At 40.1% G+C, this 20,026-nt stretch overlaps 1 protein-coding gene across 4 annotated transcripts in view; it reads left to right on the top strand.

Moving 5' to 3' along the window:
- tie1 (tyrosine kinase with immunoglobulin-like and EGF-like domains 1) overlaps window positions 1-20,026 on the top strand; it is a 43,181-nt gene that overhangs the window by 20,030 nt on the left and 3,125 nt on the right. For 2 of the 4 annotated variants that reach the window (XM_061738709.1, XM_061738708.1), the window contains exons 11-23: window positions 173-313; window positions 3,204-3,506; window positions 3,905-4,195; window positions 6,291-6,484; window positions 7,428-7,574; window positions 7,656-7,719; window positions 7,846-7,956; window positions 9,578-9,768; window positions 10,846-10,959; window positions 14,401-14,471; window positions 15,181-15,221; window positions 19,460-19,556; window positions 19,830-19,929. In XM_061738709.1, coding sequence (XP_061594693.1) covers window positions 173-313; window positions 3,204-3,506; window positions 3,905-4,195; window positions 6,291-6,484; window positions 7,428-7,574; window positions 7,656-7,719; window positions 7,846-7,956; window positions 9,578-9,768; window positions 10,846-10,959; window positions 14,401-14,471; window positions 15,181-15,221; window positions 19,460-19,556; window positions 19,830-19,929 — 1,865 coding nt within the window. The remainder of the gene's footprint in view (window positions 1-172; window positions 314-3,203; window positions 3,507-3,904; window positions 4,196-6,290; window positions 6,485-7,427; window positions 7,575-7,655; window positions 7,720-7,845; window positions 7,957-9,577; window positions 9,769-10,845; window positions 10,960-14,400; window positions 14,472-15,180; window positions 15,222-19,459; window positions 19,557-19,829; window positions 19,930-20,026) is intronic. The other 2 variants (XM_061738711.1, XM_061738710.1) reach the window with 1 other exon arrangement.

Raw genomic sequence — 20,026 nt, 5'->3', positions numbered from 1 at the left:
ATAAATGCCAGAAATTATCGTGATACATTTTTTAGTCCATATCGCCCATCCCTAATTCCCACTGCACAGCTGAAGCTCAAGCAAGTTGGTTAACATACGCTGAGTTTAGCCAAGAAAGTCAGCAAGAAGTAATTCTGTGTCGTTCATGTATGCTGATAGATATTTCTAATAGTTTACAGTGACAAAGAGCCCATCACTCTGATGAACCTGGAGCCTTCAACACGCTACCAAGTGAAAGTCCAGCTGACTCGCCCCGGGGAGGGAGGAGAGGGGGTCTCGGGACCGGAGGCCATCATGGAAACCGACTGTCCCGGTAGGAACCAAGTTATGTTTGCGGTTTTCGGTTCAGAGAGACAGTACGTAGATTGGGGGCGAGCACATTGATATCTTTAGCTTTCCTCGGTAAGAGCATCAGCAATGAAGTGTTTTTCCTTGGCCACAGGGAGGCAGCTATCCATTTTCCTAGCAACAAATCTGACTAACTCTTTTTGGGTTAATAAAGAAATATTCCAGTGGCCAAAAGGATTTGTGGTTGTTTCTTTGATCAAACTGAGTGGAAGAATCAACACATATCAGCAGCAATAAATCTAATAATAAACTGGAAAGAATAGAGATTAATTCCTCAATAAATGTGATGCAGAATGACACTTTGCGTTTGGAACAACGCACGTACACTAAAAAATAAGGGGGATGTTTTTCTGAGAATATGGCAACAGCTTATGGACCTCTGACATTCATCCAGCATGGCTGGCCATGCCAGGATTCTGTGCACAAAAGAGACATATACGCACTGTGACCATGGTTTATTTGATTTGATTATTTATGTATTTGATTTACAAGTTGTCCTTTTACTTTAGGTAACCATTTCTTATTTTATTCTTTTTGTTTTGATTTTGCTTTGTTGTTTTGTCCTGTATGTCTTTAAAATGCTAAAAACAAATAAAAATATAATTGAAAAAAAATAAAAATAAATGTGGTGCAGAGGGAGAGAGAATATCTAAGATTTACATTTAAAAAAAAAGTCCCTTGTGTGGAGTACAACACTGCATTGTTCTAGCAAGTTGGACTCTGGCAATATGTGGTTTGGTTCATGTGTAAAATATAACCGTTATTTCTTTCTTTATATGGGAACACTGATCTCCTGCTTAAAACCATCACAGCCTAGTTATAGTAGTATAACATGTGGGGGAACAGACATTAAAGAAGTCTCCAGACAATCAAACAGTAGCCTGGTCAGCCATACCCATTCATCTCGTTGAAATGAGTTTGGTACCGTTCCCGTTCAGAACCACGGAATGTAGTGAACCAATGGGAGTGGGTTTATGCCATGGCTCGTTGAGGAGCATTCAAGAGCCGTTATTCAAAACAGCCGAGACGGCTGTAGAATTGCTAATAACACCTTGCATCAATAATATTTTTGCTGCAAAGCCAACGACCGTCATTAACTAGTATTTCTATTCCACTGCATGTATTTTATTACTTTAGCCTGGTGCCCTATGTTCTATGTCATATGCTTCATTTCTCTGATTGATTAGATGCCTGTCCAATAGCGTAAAGAGGCAGTCTCTGCTGCGTCCCTCATTACTGCCCTCTCGAAATTAAAGTCGAACCCAGAGGAACCAGAATAATTCCTTATATCCGAGGAGGACAATAATTATGATGGCTGGCCAGACTATCGTGTTCAGGACGTATGTGGGACCACGTATTGCACATAAATAACATAGCAAATGGGGTGTATGAAGTATTCATATCATACACTAGTGGAAAACTACCAATAGAAAAACTTCTGCATGACAAACATCATTCTGTAAAAGCATATAAACAAATTTTTGTAAGTAAACGATAGATTTTTGATGAGCCCTTTCATCACATAGTAAGTTATTGAGTAAAATGTATTTATAAAGCACATTTAAACAAAGATATAACTTTCCAAAGTAATATACATAATAACAATAATGATAATTTTAAAAAAGAACATTCAGTGACAACAAATAACACATGAACTCATACTGATGTGAAACATATGAGATGTACAGAATATCCCTGTTTGATGGCACTGGGGACAGCTCACATACTGTTATAAATAGAGGCTGAATAATAAAAATAGTGAAGTTGGCTTATTCTACTCTGATCGGGTCTGTGATGTCATAGTGCTATGAGTGAACGGATTCTTAATGGCATGTTTTCAGATTTAGCTGCTCAACAAAGAAACAATGCTGAGTTATCTTAAAGTTTTTGAGTCCATATTTATTAAAAGATATGGTCTCAAGTACAAAAAGTGACCCCCCCCTAATATGTCCCCTTTAAATTGTCATCCTACGAGTAGTAGCTAAAACTGTAAAATGAACGTGGAAAAGACATTCATATTCAATTTCCTACGCAAATATGGTGTTATCTAAAAGTAAAGTAATGCGTTTAGAGACTTTCTTCAGCTGAAGAGGAGTATATCAACATTTAACAGCAAGAGATGAGGATTTTATAACAAAATAGAACCTAATCCCTATGAATTTCTGGTTTTATGTCAGCCATTTATCATTTTATTATGTTGTTTAATCCCATGTAGGATGCTGAAGATCTTCCACCTAGGAAAGAGAGTTTTAAACAGAAATCTCCCAAGATTCCAAGCTGTTGTCTTGAGCTAACAGTACTAACTATTGCTGCCCTCCGTTTCATGCAGCTAACCGCTTAAATAATGAAAGCAAAGGACAATAGGTTAAAGAAAACGTCTAGTGCCGTTTGGGATCATATCAGAGAACTGGCTTAATAGAATAGAATAGAATAGAATGGAAGATTTTATTGATCTCCCAGAGGAGAAATTCAATCATGCAGCAGCCAACACACACACGCTCAACGGTTTATACAAAAGATTTGAATAGAAATAACAAATAAATAGCTAAATAATAAAAAAAAGAGCTATCTAAAATGTAGAAAAATTAGTAATGTACAAGAGAAAAAATAGTAAACACAAAAAAACGGATAATATTTACATGTGCAAAAATACGTGAGGTATTTAGCGGGCAAAGGTTATTGCACTTTCAAAGAGAGGTTATTGCACTCGGGTGGCTACAGTTTATTATTGTAAAGTCTGATTGCTGTTGGGATGAAGGACCTGCGGTAGCGTTCCTTCTTCCTTCTCTAATGTGGAGAAATGCACATGGAGCTGATGCTCTCCTCAGCTCACCCTGTGTTCTCTGTCGCCACAGAGCCCACAGTTCAACCTGAGATTGACATCAGCTCAGTGGAGGGCCGCAATGCGACCGTGCGCTGGCGACTGCCCGCCAACAGCGGCGTCACTAGCAGCACAGCAAGTGGCTTTTTAGTGCAGCTCTTCGCGCCGCCGCCCTACAATGAGAAACTGGTGGAGTTGAACACCCGGCTCAGTGTGCTCTCCACCAAGTTCCACAACCTGGAGTATCATCAAGAATACAGCGTGGTGGTGCGCCTCATCAACTGTGGCAGCCACGGGCCGCTCTCCATACCCCACCACTTCCTCATCAAAGGCCAGGGTAACTAAGACCTCTGCTGATTGTTAGGAACAAGCTTTAAAAACTGCAGTTTACTAAATGGTGCACTTGTGGTGGTTTGTGGGAAAATAAGCACTTTTACACAACATATTGTGCATCATAGGCTGTAAGGTTTGCAGTAACTGTACAAGCTGATTGTGAAAAGACAGTTAGATTCTTAGAGCATGATTGATGCTTCGTGGTGACTCTCTCTCTGCCCACAAACCTTTTGTAAATTGAGGAAAGATGCTTGCATCAACAGCTGACAGACTTGATGGTACAGTAACTTTATCAGAGCACGTGCTAAACACCTCAAAGTGGTTCGAGCTTTATGTTTGAGCATAATGAAGAAGATTCACTTTTGAGGACTCTTACAATCACACTGCTTCTGCACCTCTCAGGTCCTTCATCCCCTCGCAACATCCAGGCTGTGACCCTGTCTGTGTCGGCCATCCAAGTGAAGTGGCTGCCCCCCGAGAATCCAAATGGAGGCATCGTTAAATACATCATAGAGTACCAGCCAGTTGGCCAGGGAAGCACTCACCCTTGGGTGGACACAGATGATGGAAACAAGACCACCAAAGATGTGACGGGACTCAACAGCAGCACACTCTACCAGTTGAGAGTGAGGGCTTTCTCCAAAGTGCTGGGAGAGTGGAGCGAATTTGTTCAAGCGAAGACACAAGGGGATGGTGGGTAGTTTATTATCTGCCTTTATGTCTTGATATGTTATGCTGGCAATGTAACACTGCTTTGACATGATTTGACATGAAGATGAGAAGAATAATGAAAGACTGGGAGAACAATTTGAGAGCTCACACAGACAAAACCTCTTCTAAGCGTAGCCTTTTCCCTGTAGTGTTGCCAAGTTTTTGCAGATTTCCAGCCATCTTAGACCATTTTCAAAACTGTGTAGTGCATGCATGTGGTATACAGTATATACTGCATACTTGTCCAGCAGTCGTATACAGTGTAAAAACAAACAAACAAAAAAAACAACTATACTATGGTGCAAATGGAATCAGGTCATGTGACCATTCCAACATGCTTCCAGTTTTGAGACACAATCGGTGCGTCCGAAATGCCATACTAAAAAGTATATACTAAAAAGTATACTTAAATTCGGCACACTTTTGAGTAAATATCAGTAGTGTGCATTCATTCGGACGTACTATTAAGAGCGCACACGGCACTTCCTGCCGTAGGGAGGGGGGGGAGTTGTTACCATGGTAACCTGTCACAGCAGCAGTAGCAGCGCTCCGCTCTTTCCCGTTTATTCTGGCCGAAACAAGATGACATTATATAATATTATTAAATACGAATATTATAATATTAATATTATATAATAATATTATTATACTTATTATACTTATGACATATACGTATCACTTAGCAACCAAACACCGCTGCAGTGCATTGTGGGAAGTTTCTGCTCGGCTAGTGTCCATCAATCCACACTAAAAAAAAGAGTATGGATAGAGCATACTATTGAGTACGTTCTAATGTTTCGGACGCACTAAAAAATCTCGCATACTCATTTTGCATACTCATTAGGGTGGAAGTATGCAATTTCGGACGCAGTCAATGCATTATGGGACACAGTTGTGAAGTAGACTGGTCAGATGCCCATTAGAAACTTTCCTAAAAGTAGCCAACCATCTTGGTACTTATTGAATACTGCAAATTGTACAATTATTTGCATACTACATACTTCCCACCTATCTATTCATTTCCCTCTCCCTGGCCACTGCATCCAGCTCATCTGGGGGGAGGTCAAGGCGTTCCCTGGCCACCCGAGACATAGTCCCTCCAGTGTGTCCTGGGTCTTCCCCAGGGTCTGCTCCCACTGTGACATGCATACTACATTTAGGCAAAACCAGCATGCACAAGTAGTTCGGTAGTAGCATGTTTGAGAAAAATAGCCTTATTTTAATCTTTTGTACCCCCGGAGTAGCTCTGCATTGAGAATAACTCTAAAAGGGTTGTGATGTTGTTCAGGCTGACAAAAGAATAACAATTACGAGGAAAGACAGAGCTGGAAATCTTAGCTTTCATCATGTCCAAGAATAACTCTTGTTCGTCTGGTAATTGCTCACCTACTCGTTTTCTCCTACGCTGTTACTCTCTCGAGTGTCCTAATCGCCTCAGCCATGTAGCCATGTTATCCACTGTAGCTCTGTGAGTATTTTCAGTGTTGCATGTGTCTGACGTTGTGCTATAAAGCAATACTTAGATGTTGCAAAAGTAGTCCAGGACGGTAGTCCACAGTTACTTTGGGTAGTTTCTGCGCAGAGTAGGGCCCGGAGGCTGTGTGAGCAGGATGTCACCTCCTAAAAATGATCAAATATTCATTTAATTAAAATTAAAACCTTTTAACATGAAAAAAAAATCATTTGTGATGCTGCTTTAAATTCACTGAAAATACCAAGTTACTGTATCACATCTGTTCAGTTCAATTTGGTTCTGCTTAAAAAAAAATAAAAACGCATGCACGGCAAATGTCCTGTGTGCTGATATAAATTAATGACTTGTATGGCTTCTTTCATGTCATGTTTATTTTCTTTTCAAACTGAAAATAGTTTCAAGTGGAAAATTTCTTCAGTCTCATACTTGTGGACCGGCCTCGGGCTTTTCCCAGGTTGAGTTAAACTGGACCACCCACACAGGGGCGATGAATTACTTGAGATAAAAATATGTCCAGACTAAAAACAACTAAAAACAGTGCATCTGTCTCTCTTGTATGAAAATCATCTCTCCTGGGTTTTTCTCTCCCCTCTGCTTGCACAGGCCTTTTGGATTTAACCACGACGGTGGGGGAGGAGGTCAGGAAGCCGCCTGGGGACAGTACCCAGCTGCTGGTGGCAGTGGTGGGCTCTGTGACCGTTACCTGTGTGACCATACTGCTGGTGCTGCTGGCGGTTTTCTTCGTCAGGAAGACTATGCTCAACCGTCGCCGCACGTTTACATACCAGTCTGGATCGGTAAGGACGTGAAAGTGAAACTGAAGAGGTTTTAAAATCAATTTGCTGACTGTTCTGTTATAAATACAGACAATTTAAGATGTAGGTGGGAACAAGATCTCCATATTGATTTACAGAAAGAGGATTGGTCTTACATTTGTAGGCAAGTTCATAAATGTTCTTACAATTTAAGGCATAAACTAGCTATTTTTAAGATGATACACAGGATTTATTATACGCCTGAGGGATTGCATAAAATGAACAGTGAGATGTAATTTCTCTGCTGGCGTTGTAAGAAACAAAAAGGAACTTTTTTTCATATGTTTTGGTCATGTGATGCACTTTCCTTTTTTTGGAATTCTGTTACCAAGTTGATATCTCAATGTTTATGTGTATTTGTCATTTTGTCACCTCGTTTATGTCTTTTGGGAACTAGTATGTCAGACAAGTGGAACAAATATCAATGCAAATATATAGATCTTGCTATGTTGGCAGCCAGGAAATGTATAACCTTAAATTGGAAATAATCTAAACCCCCAGTATTATTAGCCCATTGGTGGAACGAACTCTCAAGCTACCTTACACTTGATGATATTTACTACAAGAGTAAAGGCAAATCCTCAGACTTTTTAAAAATATGGCAATCTCATACAGAATTTGATTTTAAGAATTCCATAGGTCAATGTAAGGCATAGTGACAATGATAAGACCTGAGTGTAATGGTTTGTATTGTTTTGTTGTCGTGTTTGTTTTAAGTGGGTTTTCCCACCGTTAGTCTGTTTTGTTTTGTTAGGTTTTTTGGTTTTGTTTTAGTTGTGTTTTGAGGGTATATATTTGGATATAATTTTTGTTAAGAAAAAAAAAAAAGTCAATTTGGGATTTGGGACAATCAATTGCATGGTTCCTCAGCAACTCCCGTGTTGAAAACTCATGCATTTGTATTTTCACTGATTTTTTTTTTAAGGGTGAGGAAACAATCCTGCAGTTCAACTCAGGAACTTTGACCCTCACACGAAGGCCCAAGCCCACGCTGGAACCACTCACCTATCCAATCCTTGAGTGGGAGGACATCAAGTTTGAAGATGTCATCGGGGAGGGCAACTTTGGCCAGGTGTTTAAACCTTTAAGTGACTGCTTTTTTATAGTTGTCATGATCTGTTAAACATTTGCCCTAACCATAACTTTCCAACAGGTAATCAAAGCCATGATCAAAAAGGACGGCAGCAAAATGAGTGCAGCCATCAAGATGCTGAAGGGTAACTGCTCTTTCAGACACACACTGTGTGATTATACGCGTCACAGACGATCCCACACAGTTCAGCTGCAGCATGTGTAATCCTGCCAGTTGTTAAATGGTCTGGTGTGCGCTGCTCTTCTTCCAGAGTTTGCCTCAGAGAATGACCACAGAGACTTTGCTGGAGAGCTGGAGGTGCTGTGCAAACTAGGCCAACATCCCAACATCATCAACTTGATCGGAGCCTGTGAGAACCGAGGTGAGAGAGCGCCATCTAGTGGTCTGCATGCATATTGCTCTACTTTTAAGTTATTTGACTAAATGAAATCTTGATGGAAATGTTGGTTGAAATAGTGAGAAAATGCAGGCTGTATGTATGTCTCCTCCATATAAGGTTTTTTTTATTTTTTACAGTAAAAAAGCACAGCGAGAGAAATAAATCTACCATGCATACTGAATAGAGCGTGGATGTTCAACAGTCCAAAACATGAAATCTGTTACCAGATCCCTTCTTTTGTGTAAAAAAGTAGAATAGGCTAGATTAATGATTAAAAAATCAATTGACTTGCTTGTTCCAGTCCTGTAGACGAGGGCCGGGTCACTGGGTTTTCCAGAGCAAATGAGGCAACTGAATACCTGCTCATGAGCAAGTCTGCTCCACAGTTGTCTTTATCCGGCCTGTTTCTCCCTAGTATGTAGCGCTGCATGTGAAGATTGTAATTTTTTCTCCTGCCTGGTTGTCATCTGCACCTGCAAAAGCACCGGTTCGGGTCCAGTCTAAATAATCTTGGCCTCCCAGAAGCTTTTGCAGCCTCACATTTGTTTGATTTGTCTGTGCGCCTCACGGCCAAACTGGTGCAGCATGTACTTATGTATTTGTACAGGGTTTCCTTGGCAACAGGAGTCTCAGCACACGTCAACAACACCAGATGCATTATAACATTGATAATCGAGTTGCTTTTGTTTTATCAAATATGAATAACATAGGAAATAGAACTCCTGAGTTTTACATTTTAACATGTCTACATTTGGCATTCAGCTCGTGAGACTTTAGCTCTACTTTGTTTACATCTGTTATTTACGTGGGTGATAAAAGCACAAAAATATGCATCTTCTTGTGAAGGAGTGGAACCAAAACTGTGAGACTGGCTTGCATACGGATACACAGTTTCCTTTACAAATGTTTAAATAAGAACTTTCCTTTACTTTTCATTGTGAGAAAAGCAGAACTGGAAGGAAGGAGGGAGTAGGAAGGAAATGAGGGAAGGAAGGAATGGGCGGAGATCAAAGGAAGGGGGCAAAACAAGTTTAAATGTGGAAGGAAACAAAAGCAAGAAGCCGCCAAATGCATGCGACTGACTGTTTTTCGTTTGTATTTGATGTGTTCTACACATTTACCTCTCGTGTTGCCTCAAAGTAATCAAAGAGACTTTGTTAAATAATGTTTTATGGTAAAATGGAAAGACACTGGCCTTTTTTCATTTACAGTGCAGTAGGACGTCACCACTGAACTGTTGCACAGGAGGAGAAGCAACGAGCTGAACAGAAAATGTTTTATAGACTTAAATGTCAACAGAAAGATAAATTCTCCGTATGAGATTTTTATTGCAGAATTTTTCCAGGAGGGTTTTTTTCGGTCTTGGGCCCAGACTTGGGGCTTGGGTGACCGTGTCTTTCAGAGAAAGAGACCACCGTGCGCCTCGACTGTCAGCAGCTTGTACACGAAGAAGATTGAATGTTTGTTAACAGTAGCTAAGAACTTTTATAATGACTTTAAGGAGATTTCTCCTCATCAAACATGATATAAAACCGTTTGGACCATGTCTACAGTGTTCTTATAGAAGACGGTAAACTCCAACCTCTGTGTTTCTGTTCTCCAGGCTACCTGTACATAGCCATCGAATACGCGCCCTACGGTAACCTGCTTGACTTTCTGAGGAAGAGTCGGGTGCTGGAGACGGACCCTGCCTTTGCAAAAGAGCACGGCACGGCGTCCACCCTCACGTCCCAGCAGCTGCTGCAGTTCTCCGTGGATGTGGCCAATGGGATGCATTACCTCAGCGACAAACAGGTGCGACGTGAAAAGCGGTCAAGTCTGGACACACTTCCCCATTTGTTTGAATGAGAAGGTGTGTCCAAACTTTTGGTCTGTACTGTACTCCGGGCCTTTCAGAGTATTAGTACTGGTCTCAGGTCTCCATGAGGTTGGGTTCCAGTCACAGATGTCCCAAATATAATACTCGTGAATATTAGGGTAACTTACATTTTCAGCATTCATAAAGCTACATCGTGTGTCTTGCATGAGATGTCTAATCATGTTGTACCTCCAGACTAAGAGAGAGAAGTTTCTTCCCCCAAGCTGTTGCTCTGATGATCTCTCTAACTTTAACTTTATTTATTTATATAGCACTTTTCATGCAGGTAAAGTGCAACACAAAGTGCTTTACATTAAAAAGTTAAAAGAATCACTCATAGAGTCTCAGAGTAATCAATCACTGTGCAATAATAATAGTAACGACTACCTCATACTGCTGCACCTTTCACTTTTAAATTGTATATATATGTTAATAAGACCCAATTATCTATTACTGTTTGTAACTATTTAACTATTTAAATCTGGCTTCAGTGAGCAAAAAAAAACGAAAACAAATTCCCTGTCTGACATGTTCATACTTGGCCAATAAAGCATATTCTATTCTATTCTATTCTATTCTATTCTATTCTATTCTATTCTTGTATTGGCGACCTTGATCTGCACAAGAGGAGCAGTTTGATACTGACCTGCAATGTGCTCCAACCTCCTAGTAAAAACATGCCAAAAAAAAGGGGGGGTGGGGGGGTTTAATGCTTGAACACACACTGTAGCAGTGGCAAACCAGCAGCAACTACGAGACAGATCTAGACTGTGATTGCCCCCCCCCCCCCCCCCCCCCCCCCCCCACAAATGGTAGGAAATAGTGTCAGTTATCATATCCTAAAAAACTCCAACTCCTGTAAACTGTGAACATACCAAATAAAAAGTAACAAGGAGGCGCCGACCTTTTCAACTTGGAAAAATGCCATTGCAGAAGTGAAATGAGTAAAACATGCAACTGTACTGGTGTATTTCTGGTAATGACGCTGCTTCTCTCCAACCTCTTGGCATCAGTTCATCCACAGGGATCTGGCAGCGAGGAACGTCCTCGTGGGAGACAGCCATGTGGCAAAGATAGCTGATTTTGGTCTGTCGCGCGGAGAGGAAGTTTATGTCAAGAAGACAATGGTGAGTTTTTTTTTTGCATCTGCAGCCACCAGAGGCCACTCGTTGTTCGGGATATGAAAGTGGATACTGTTTTTTTGCAGCAGAGGCCTCGCAGACCACAAATCCTTCTGTGATGTACTGTATGCAAAGTATTCCAAAGTTTGTTGATCTGTAGACTGCCACACACACACACACACACACACACACACACACACACACACACACACACATAGTTGCACACACACAGTCGCACACACAAACACTGATTATTCATTCACTGAAAGCATATTTTGGAGATTAGTTTCTTACTGGAACTCGGATGTTTCACAGGCTGCCATTTCAAAGCAACCAGATCAAATAAAATCTGGCCAAAACCGCTTGGTCAAATTTTCAGTTTCTTGTTAAACGGTGCCTTCACACTCAACACTCTGAGGTGATGCAAGTTGTTAGTGTAGAATCTGTCCTCCACAACTCAGTGAACATCAAACACGCAGTCTGACAGTGACGGCGCCCGGTAGGTCTCGGCCCAGTTCCACACAAAGTCAGGTGTGGTTGAACTGAAATAGGATCAAAGACACGCAGGAGCACAGAGCTTTAACTTATTCTACAAACCGGATTTGGTTGAAGTTGGGAAATTGTGTAAAATGTAAATTAAAACAAAATACAATGATTTGACAATCCTTTTCAACCCATATTCAATTGAATACACTACAAAGACAACATATTTAATGCTCAAACTTTATTTTATTTTTCAAATAATAGTTAACTTAGAATTTCATGGCTGCAACACGTGCAGTAGAAGTTGGGAAAGGGCATGTTTTCAACTTCGTTACATCACCTTTCCTTTTAATAACACTCAATAAATGTTTTGGAAGAGAGGAGACTAATTCTCTTAGCTTCTCATGTGGAATTATTTCCCATTCTTGCTTGATGAACCGCTTCAGTTGTTCTACAGTCCAGGGTCTTCTCTGTCGTATTTTACGCTTCATAATTTACCACACATTTTCAATGGGAGACAGGTCTGGACTGCAAGCGGGCCAGGGGAGAACCTGGACTCTTTTACTTCCAAGCCACGCTGTTGTAACACATGCAGAATGTGGCTTGGGATTGTCTTGCTGAAATAAGCAACGGCGTCCATGAAAAAGACGTCACTTGGATGGCAGCATATGTTGCTCCAAAATCTGTATGTACTTCTCAGCATTTATGTTCCTTCACAGAAATGTAAGTCACCCATGCCATGGGAACTAATGCACCCCCATTCCATCAAATATGCTGCTTTTGAACTCTGCGTTGATAACAGTCCGGATGGTTCCGCTTCCTCTTTGGTCCGGAGGACACGACGTCCAGTCTTTCCAAAAACAATTAGAAAAGTGGACTCATCAGACCACAAAACACTTTTCCATTGTGCATCAGTCCATTTTACATGAGCTCGGGCCCAGATAACCTGGCGGCGTTTCTGGATGTTGTTCATAAACGGCTTTTGCTTTGCATGGTAGAGTTTTAACCCGCACTTACTGATGTAGTGACGAACTGTATTTACTGACAGTGGTTTTCTGAAGTTTTCCTGAGCCCATTTGGTGATATACTTTACACACTCATGTCGGTTTTTAAGGCAGTGCCGTCTGAGGGATCAAAGGTCACGGTCATTCAGTCTGCTCTCTTACGTGCAGGGATTTCACCAGATTCTCTGAACCTTTTGATGGTATTATGGACCGTAGATGTTGAAATCCCTAAATTCCTTGCAATTTTGCTTTTGAGAAATGTTGTTCTTAAACTATTCAACTATTTTCTCACACAGTTGTGGACAAAGTGGTGACCCTTACTTACTGACTGAGCATGTTTGAGGAGGCTCCTTTTATACCCAATCATGGTTCCCACCTGTTCCCAATTAGCCTGATCACATGTTGGATGTTCCAAATAGGTGTTTGATGAGCTTTTCTCAGCTTTCTCAGTATTTTTTGCCACCTTTCCCAACTTCTACTGGACGTGCTGCAGCCATGAAATTCTAACTTAATTATTATTTGGCAAAAAACAATTAAGTTTATCAGTTTGAACATTAAATATGTTGTCTTTGTAGTGTATTCAATTGAATATAGGTTGAGAAGGATTTTCATTTACATTTTACGCAATTTTCCAACTTCAACCGAATCCGGTTGTAATTACAGTAGCTACGTTGCTCTTCACAGCTCTGTTCAAGCATCAGCTTCATCATTTCCTTGCAGAATTATGAATAACACAGGATGTACTGATACTTCATTAGTATTTTTATTTATTTTTATTTTTATGAGTTGACATGTCATGCAACTATGAAGACGTAGAAGCTCCATCAGCAAAATACAGTTTAAAAAGCGGTTCAGTCAGGGCGTGACTTTGTCCCAGTGCGTGTTATTCTCGTGCTGGTTTGATAAAAAGCGAACAGTCGAGTCAGCCAGGTTCTGGTTTTGTCCAGAAAACTCAATTCACTTAAATTCAATTTTATTTATATAGCATCTATTACAACAGAAGTTGTTTCTAGGCGCTTTCCAGAGACCCAGAACATGACCCTGAGCAATTATTACATAAACATAACATAAACAGTGACACGTAAAAACTCCCCTAGTGGGAGAAAAACCTTAACAGTGTTGATGAGGACGTCTCTGGTAGAGGGCAGTCACACATCCACATGTACACTACGATACTGGTTGGTGGTACTACAGTCATGCACTGCTATTAAATGGCACCACATAAGGAATACAGGTTGTATTTTGGTAATATGAGCATATTTGTACTAGGGCTGGGCGATATGGACCAAAAGTCATATCTCGATATTTTCTAGCTGAATGGCGATACTCGATATATATCGATATTTTTTCTGTGACATAATTGGGGTTTCCCCCAAAGCATTATAGCATAGCATCTCTGTTAGCTTCATTTTTTTCTGAGGCAAACCCTTTAAAAAACAGTCAGTTTTAATACAAAGCCTCGTGCCAAATGTCACACAGGTACCTTTGTTAACAGAGGTCTGCACAATATCAAAATGTATAAAACAAATGAAATAAAAATAAACTGCCTGCATATATAGAATAAAAATGCTTCTTGAATAAAATAAAACAAATATCCCTTTCCTGCATAACAATTAAATTAAAATACACTGTGCAATTAATACAATGTAGACAGTAGCAGGCAGACTTTTCCACTGAGGTTGACAGTTGTGCAAATAGCAAAACCTTTGTGCAAATCTCAAATAAAACATTCAAGTCAATTTGTCACAAAATAAGCTATATCAAAATCATTAAAAAAAAAAAAAAAAAAATTTAAATCGATATAAACGATATTGTCTCGTACCATATCGCGTTTGGAAAATATATCGATATATATTAAAATCTTGATATATCGCCCAGCCCTAATTTGTACCACAAAAGTTGATACCGAATGAAATCAAACATGAGATGGTTTCACATGAATGTGTCGCTTGGCTTTCAGGGGAGGCTGCCCGTCCGCTGGATGGCCATCGAGTCCCTGAATTACAGCGTGTATACAACCAAGAGTGATGTGTAAGTTACAGAATGACTATTTGTTTGTTTGAGTTCATTTATTTCAACATCATGTTTTAGTTTTTGTATTAGTTTCTCAAATTTTTAGATTACTCACGCAATCAACCGTGATCCTCTTTAATATCTTGATTAGAAACCGCATTAAACCTTTTAGCTTTGAGTAAAGTTTTGTTTTATGTGCAGCACACAACATCTCACCAAAGAAAACAGCAAATCATCCCACTGTCACTGGTGGAGTGCTCATAGTGCGCTGATAAGCACAACCAGGAAGCCTCGGGCACAACTTAGCTGACAAGACAGAGACGTTGTTCTGTCAACTGCAGCCTATTTATACACAAAAAAAGGCCAGGAAAGCACAGCTAACGGAAGAAGTGCAAAGCTACAGAGAGTGCAAGAGATAAAGTTGGGCAAAACAAGAAACAATGAGCACAAACAACTCTTGTCTGCTCGTATGATCTACCACACAGGAATGTACCATGTGAAACTGGTGGTGCATCACTTCAGAGAATTTCACTTATCAGATTGCAGAAAAGATTGTGGTTTCATGTTGTTGATTCTTAGTGGTCCTTCTTTGGTACTCTTTGATACCGCTTGGAGAGAATTGATCATCAGGAGATTAGGAAGAGAAAGAGAACGGGAACTTTCCATCTGTTCTTGGTTTTATTTCAATATATCAAGCATTCTTACAGATCTTCATGTCTCCTCCCAGGTGGTCTTTTGGAGTTCTCCTCTGGGAAATTGTAAGCTTGGGTGAGTATGCAAACTGTGTGACACAAAATCTTTGGCAGATATTTGACCTTTTTTACCATATTTTATGTATCAGTAAAGCCATATGTAGTTTGGATTGCAAAACCTTGACTATGAGTCTGTCCATTTCTTTTTTTTTACCTTGTCTGCACACATATTAATGATTGATACCATGCAGGTAAAAAAACAAAGACATATATATGTGCATTATTGCTATATTTAATATATATACATATATATATGCATACATATGCATACACATACATAAATATACACATAAAAACCCAGTGGATTTTTTTTTTTTTGGGGGGGGGGGGGGGGTGACATCCACTGCCAATCCAGGAGGCAGGAACACACGGAGGCACACGTCAATCACTAGAAATCTGCAACAAAAAGTCTGTCCATTTCTAAAATAAAAGTTGTTGATCCTCATCACTGCTTGATACAGTTACCATCTTGATCTAGTACGTTTCCCGTTTCCCAGTATCGGTCTGCACTAGTTATTTGGATATTAACAGCTACACATGCAAATTAAAATATAATCAACTGCACAGAGATACTTGAATGCGTGTTAATAGATATGTATCTGGTAATAAACCAAGACAAGCTATGGTGCTAATATGCTGCTCAAACATATTACAGGGACACTTCTTAATCAACGTATACACTTCTGGGATGTTGAGCTGGTCGGTTAAGCAGCAGAGGGGGTTCTTAACCACGGTCGGCTGCTTTGGTGTTAATTAAATGAACAGTGTTGTCCTACAGAGAGCATACATTTCACATAAAGTTATTGTACGCTACAACAACGGCGAACGAGAAACACATTTGCTGATAGCGTGGGGCTAAGGAGGCGTGCCTGTGTGAGAGAGAAAGTGAGGATAAAATAAATTAAACGTGGTCATCTACGAACAAATGACTCTGCTGAATCTGATTCCAAATCAGACTCATTGTCAATTACAGTCAGTACTGGAGTTGAGGGGGGATGAGGGGGGATGGCATCCCCCCTGAAATAAAAATGGTCAAAATCATCCGCCCTGTAAAACTGCCATACCTCCTTTCCATCCCTTATGTCATTTCATCAAAAATAACACCAGAACTTTTAACTTATTTAACAAGTTTCACCTGTTTCAAGTAAATTTTCACTTGAAATAAGAAAATCTGCCAGATTTATCTTCTCATTACAAGCTAAAAAATCCTGTTCCACTGGCGCATTTTTCTACTTATTTTAAGTGAAAATCTACTTGAAACAGGTTGAAATTGTTGTTTTTTCCAGTGATGAGTCTTGTTTTAAGTGTAATGAGATTCTTTTACTAAAATAAGACATTTTAACTAGAAAAAAGACACATATTCTTGTTAAGATTTTGAGTTTTTGCAGTGATCCATTTTACTTATCCTGTGAAGGACAGAATCATATTGATACGTTTAGAAAACGTTTTTTTATTGTTGTGTTTTGATGTATTAGATGTAAGCCCAGTGGATATTTAAAGCTTACAGAAGGCTGCATTTAACTGCTGCTATGTCATTCCTGCAGTATTTCTGCAGGTGTTTTGGTCAGTGCTATTATTTGTAATATATTATATTATTTGTAATCAGCACAAATTATCTGTCCCCATATGATAAAATCCACCATCCCCCCTGATTTTATTTTACAACTCGAGTACTGATTACAGTCGTGAAAAATACCCGCTTTTTGAGAGGGATTTTGAAATTATCGTACACTTCTGACTATTGATCGCACATTCTACGGAAGTCGAAATTATCGTACAAACACGATAATAATCGCACATCTCAGGGGGGCAACTAGAGGGGGAACAGTGAGATGACTCCCAAAACAGGAATCAGCAGGACAGGTCTTTGTGCAAGGAGGAACAGGATAGGCACTGCCAGAACACCACAAAATCACTTCCAGAGGCCACTGTTATGAGTGTCTCTGAGCAAACAATCAGGACCAGACTTCATGATGGTGGCCTGAGGGCCAGACGTCACATACCAGGCCCTGTGCTCACTGGCCTTGCACCGTGGAGCTCGATTGGCATTTGCCGGGGCGAAAAGGAATTAGCAGGTCAGCCATTGGCAACCTGTGTTTTTAACAGATGAGAGCAGGTTCAGCCTGAGCACATTTGGCAGATGTGACAGGGTCTTGAGAAGCTGTGGAGAATGTTGTGATCCATTGTCGGACTCTACACTGGTGAAGTGGGTCCTGGGTTCCTCGTGGTGGACAACAATGCCTGGCCTGCAGACAGTGATATCACTTCCTTCATCCTCCAGGAACTAACTGGCCCACACACGCTCACCTGACCTAAATCCAATAGCAAACCTCTGGGACATTATGTGTCTCTGTCCATCTGATGATGCCAGGCTGCACCTCAGAAACCCGTCAGTGGTCCAGATCTGTGAGGAGCTACCCCAGTACAGCCAACCGCTGCACTGAAAATTCAGCAAAATGAATTTTATGGCCACACATAATATTTTCACTTTGATTTTCAGGGTGTTTTTTAATTCATCCTTCTGCAGGTTGATCACGTTCATTTCCGCCAAACGATGCAGCCTCCTTAACTCATAACTCCCCCATATGTACAAATATCCAACATCATTTTTTTCTCCAACTGAGATCTGATGAAGTGTTCCTTTAATTATGTGAACAGTGTATAATTGCTACCATGGTCGTTTGGTGGCTTTATCTACACACAGATATGTTGTTACCTTTCATTAAAAAAAGAAATACCTACGGTCTCTGGAATAACTTGAAACTGAAAAAAGAATTAATAATAATGTACTTAAAGGAGCTTGAGGCAAGATTGAGGCAGGATTTATGAAAAAAATGTGTATACGTTTTAAGTTTTCTAGTAATAATGTCAGATGAAACGTTCCAAATCAAAAAGAATGAGCCCTCTAGTGTATCTCTCCGTTGCCTTGAACAGGCTGTGTGCTGCAAAATGTGCTGCAATTCGAACTCCAAATTTCCCGCGCTGGGCGGCGGATGTGACGTCACATGACGCTGCATGCACGTTCTCCCCGTTCTCCTGTGCCGGCTTCACTGTTGGCTGCAGTACCCCCGATGGCCGCCGTGGTGAAGGGTGGCGCTAGAGAGTCTCATTTCTTAAAAGGAGCCTCATGCTCCTTTAATGTTGACTGATGACAATCAGACTTTGCATTTGATTTGTAATGACTTAACTTGTAAAAACAGATCATTTAACAAAACAAACTCATAAAACTAACCTGGAAAAAGTATTTTCAATGAAAAGATTGCGGAAGGTTGCGGAAAAAGTATCCAATATATCTGTAGAAACACATTTTAACCACAAGCTGACTGCAATACCTGAATAACCTGCAGTTCTCAAAATGACGCCTTTGCTGCGGTGTCAGACAGCTAAACCCAAACTGCACAGACACAATGCTGGTCTGAACGGAGTGTGCTCAGAACGACCTCACTGAGTGATAACAAATCATCCACACCAATCAGTTCAACAATCACCACGACACATACAGTAATTACAAAGAATTTGAAAAACAAACTAGGGGTGTACTAAGCAGTTTAAGAAAAAAAATCTATTAAATTAATAGCTGCTGTCACCAAACAACATGTATCCACAATCACAGCCACGAGTCAATGTCATTAAGTCTCAGACGCTTTACTCCCCACATTTAAACAAGAAGCGTCTCCCTGCAACAGAAAGATGTCTGAAGGATAACGTGATCCTGGTTTCCTGCTGCATCTGAAACACAGACTTCCTTGGTTGTAACAAAACACAGTCATGGTTCATTTAAAATAATCATCCACCACAAACAGCACAACTACAGAGACAAAGGTGTATCAATATTAGCTCCCAACCAATCACTAAATCATCAAAACAACAAATAAATTCTATTAAATGGCGCAAAGTTCTAGCATCTCTTTAACCTTAAAAGGTTGAGGCTTCACATTCATGTAGGATGTAAACACCTGAAAATGCAGAAGATCCGATCAGTGACATCTCGTTTCTAACCTGAACCTGTTCACTTTAACAACATCTTTACATAGTACATCCCTAAAGTTTTTGAACGATGGCCTTCGAACATTTAGTTCTTATTTTTGTGTCTATGTTAGGAGGGAAAACCTGAATAGTACCAGCTTATCTTAAGTTCTGAATCATAATGTGAATGACAGATGAATCTTTTTTTTGTAGTTACAGAACAGTAACTAGAGTAAAAATGTATTGTTTTTTTTTTTTTTGCAACTTATCTGTATGTGTATGTCTCAGGTGGCACGCCATACTGTGGAATGACGTGTGCAGAGCTTTATGAAAAACTGCCACAAGGTTTCAGGATGGAGAAACCCAAAAACTGTGATGACGAAGTGTAAGTATTCTGCTTCAACATGTTCCCCTCACCTCTCCTTTACTATTCAGATTCAGACGACTTTATTTATCCCTTTGGGAGGTTCCCTTAGGGAAATTGACATCTCCATCTCACACACACAGCACTGTCTTATACAAATCAAACACCCTAAAAACCAAAAACCCATACAAAGATAAAAAGATAAAAAATAAAAAAAAGAGATATATTCATCATGAACGATTAAAGTGGCAATTTAAGATGTCTGCGTGTCTCATACAATCATTCTTTCTCTAGCTACGAGCTAATGAAGCAGTGCTGGAGGGATCGTCCTTATGAAAGACCCCCCTTCACCCAAATATCAGTCCAGCTGAACAGGATGCAGGAGGCCAGGAAGGTAAAACTTCATTCATGTTATGTTTTATTATAAAAAAATCTAAATAAAATCCAGTTGTCACGTGAGAGTGCCCCCACTTTGATTAAAAGATGAATAC

This window comes from Cololabis saira, chromosome 13, assembly GCF_033807715.1.
Source record: "Cololabis saira isolate AMF1-May2022 chromosome 13, fColSai1.1, whole genome shotgun sequence".
In the NCBI taxonomy this organism is placed as follows: Eukaryota; Metazoa; Chordata; class Actinopteri; order Beloniformes; family Belonidae; genus Cololabis; species Cololabis saira.
This window is presented reverse-complemented; position numbering and strand designations above follow the sequence as displayed.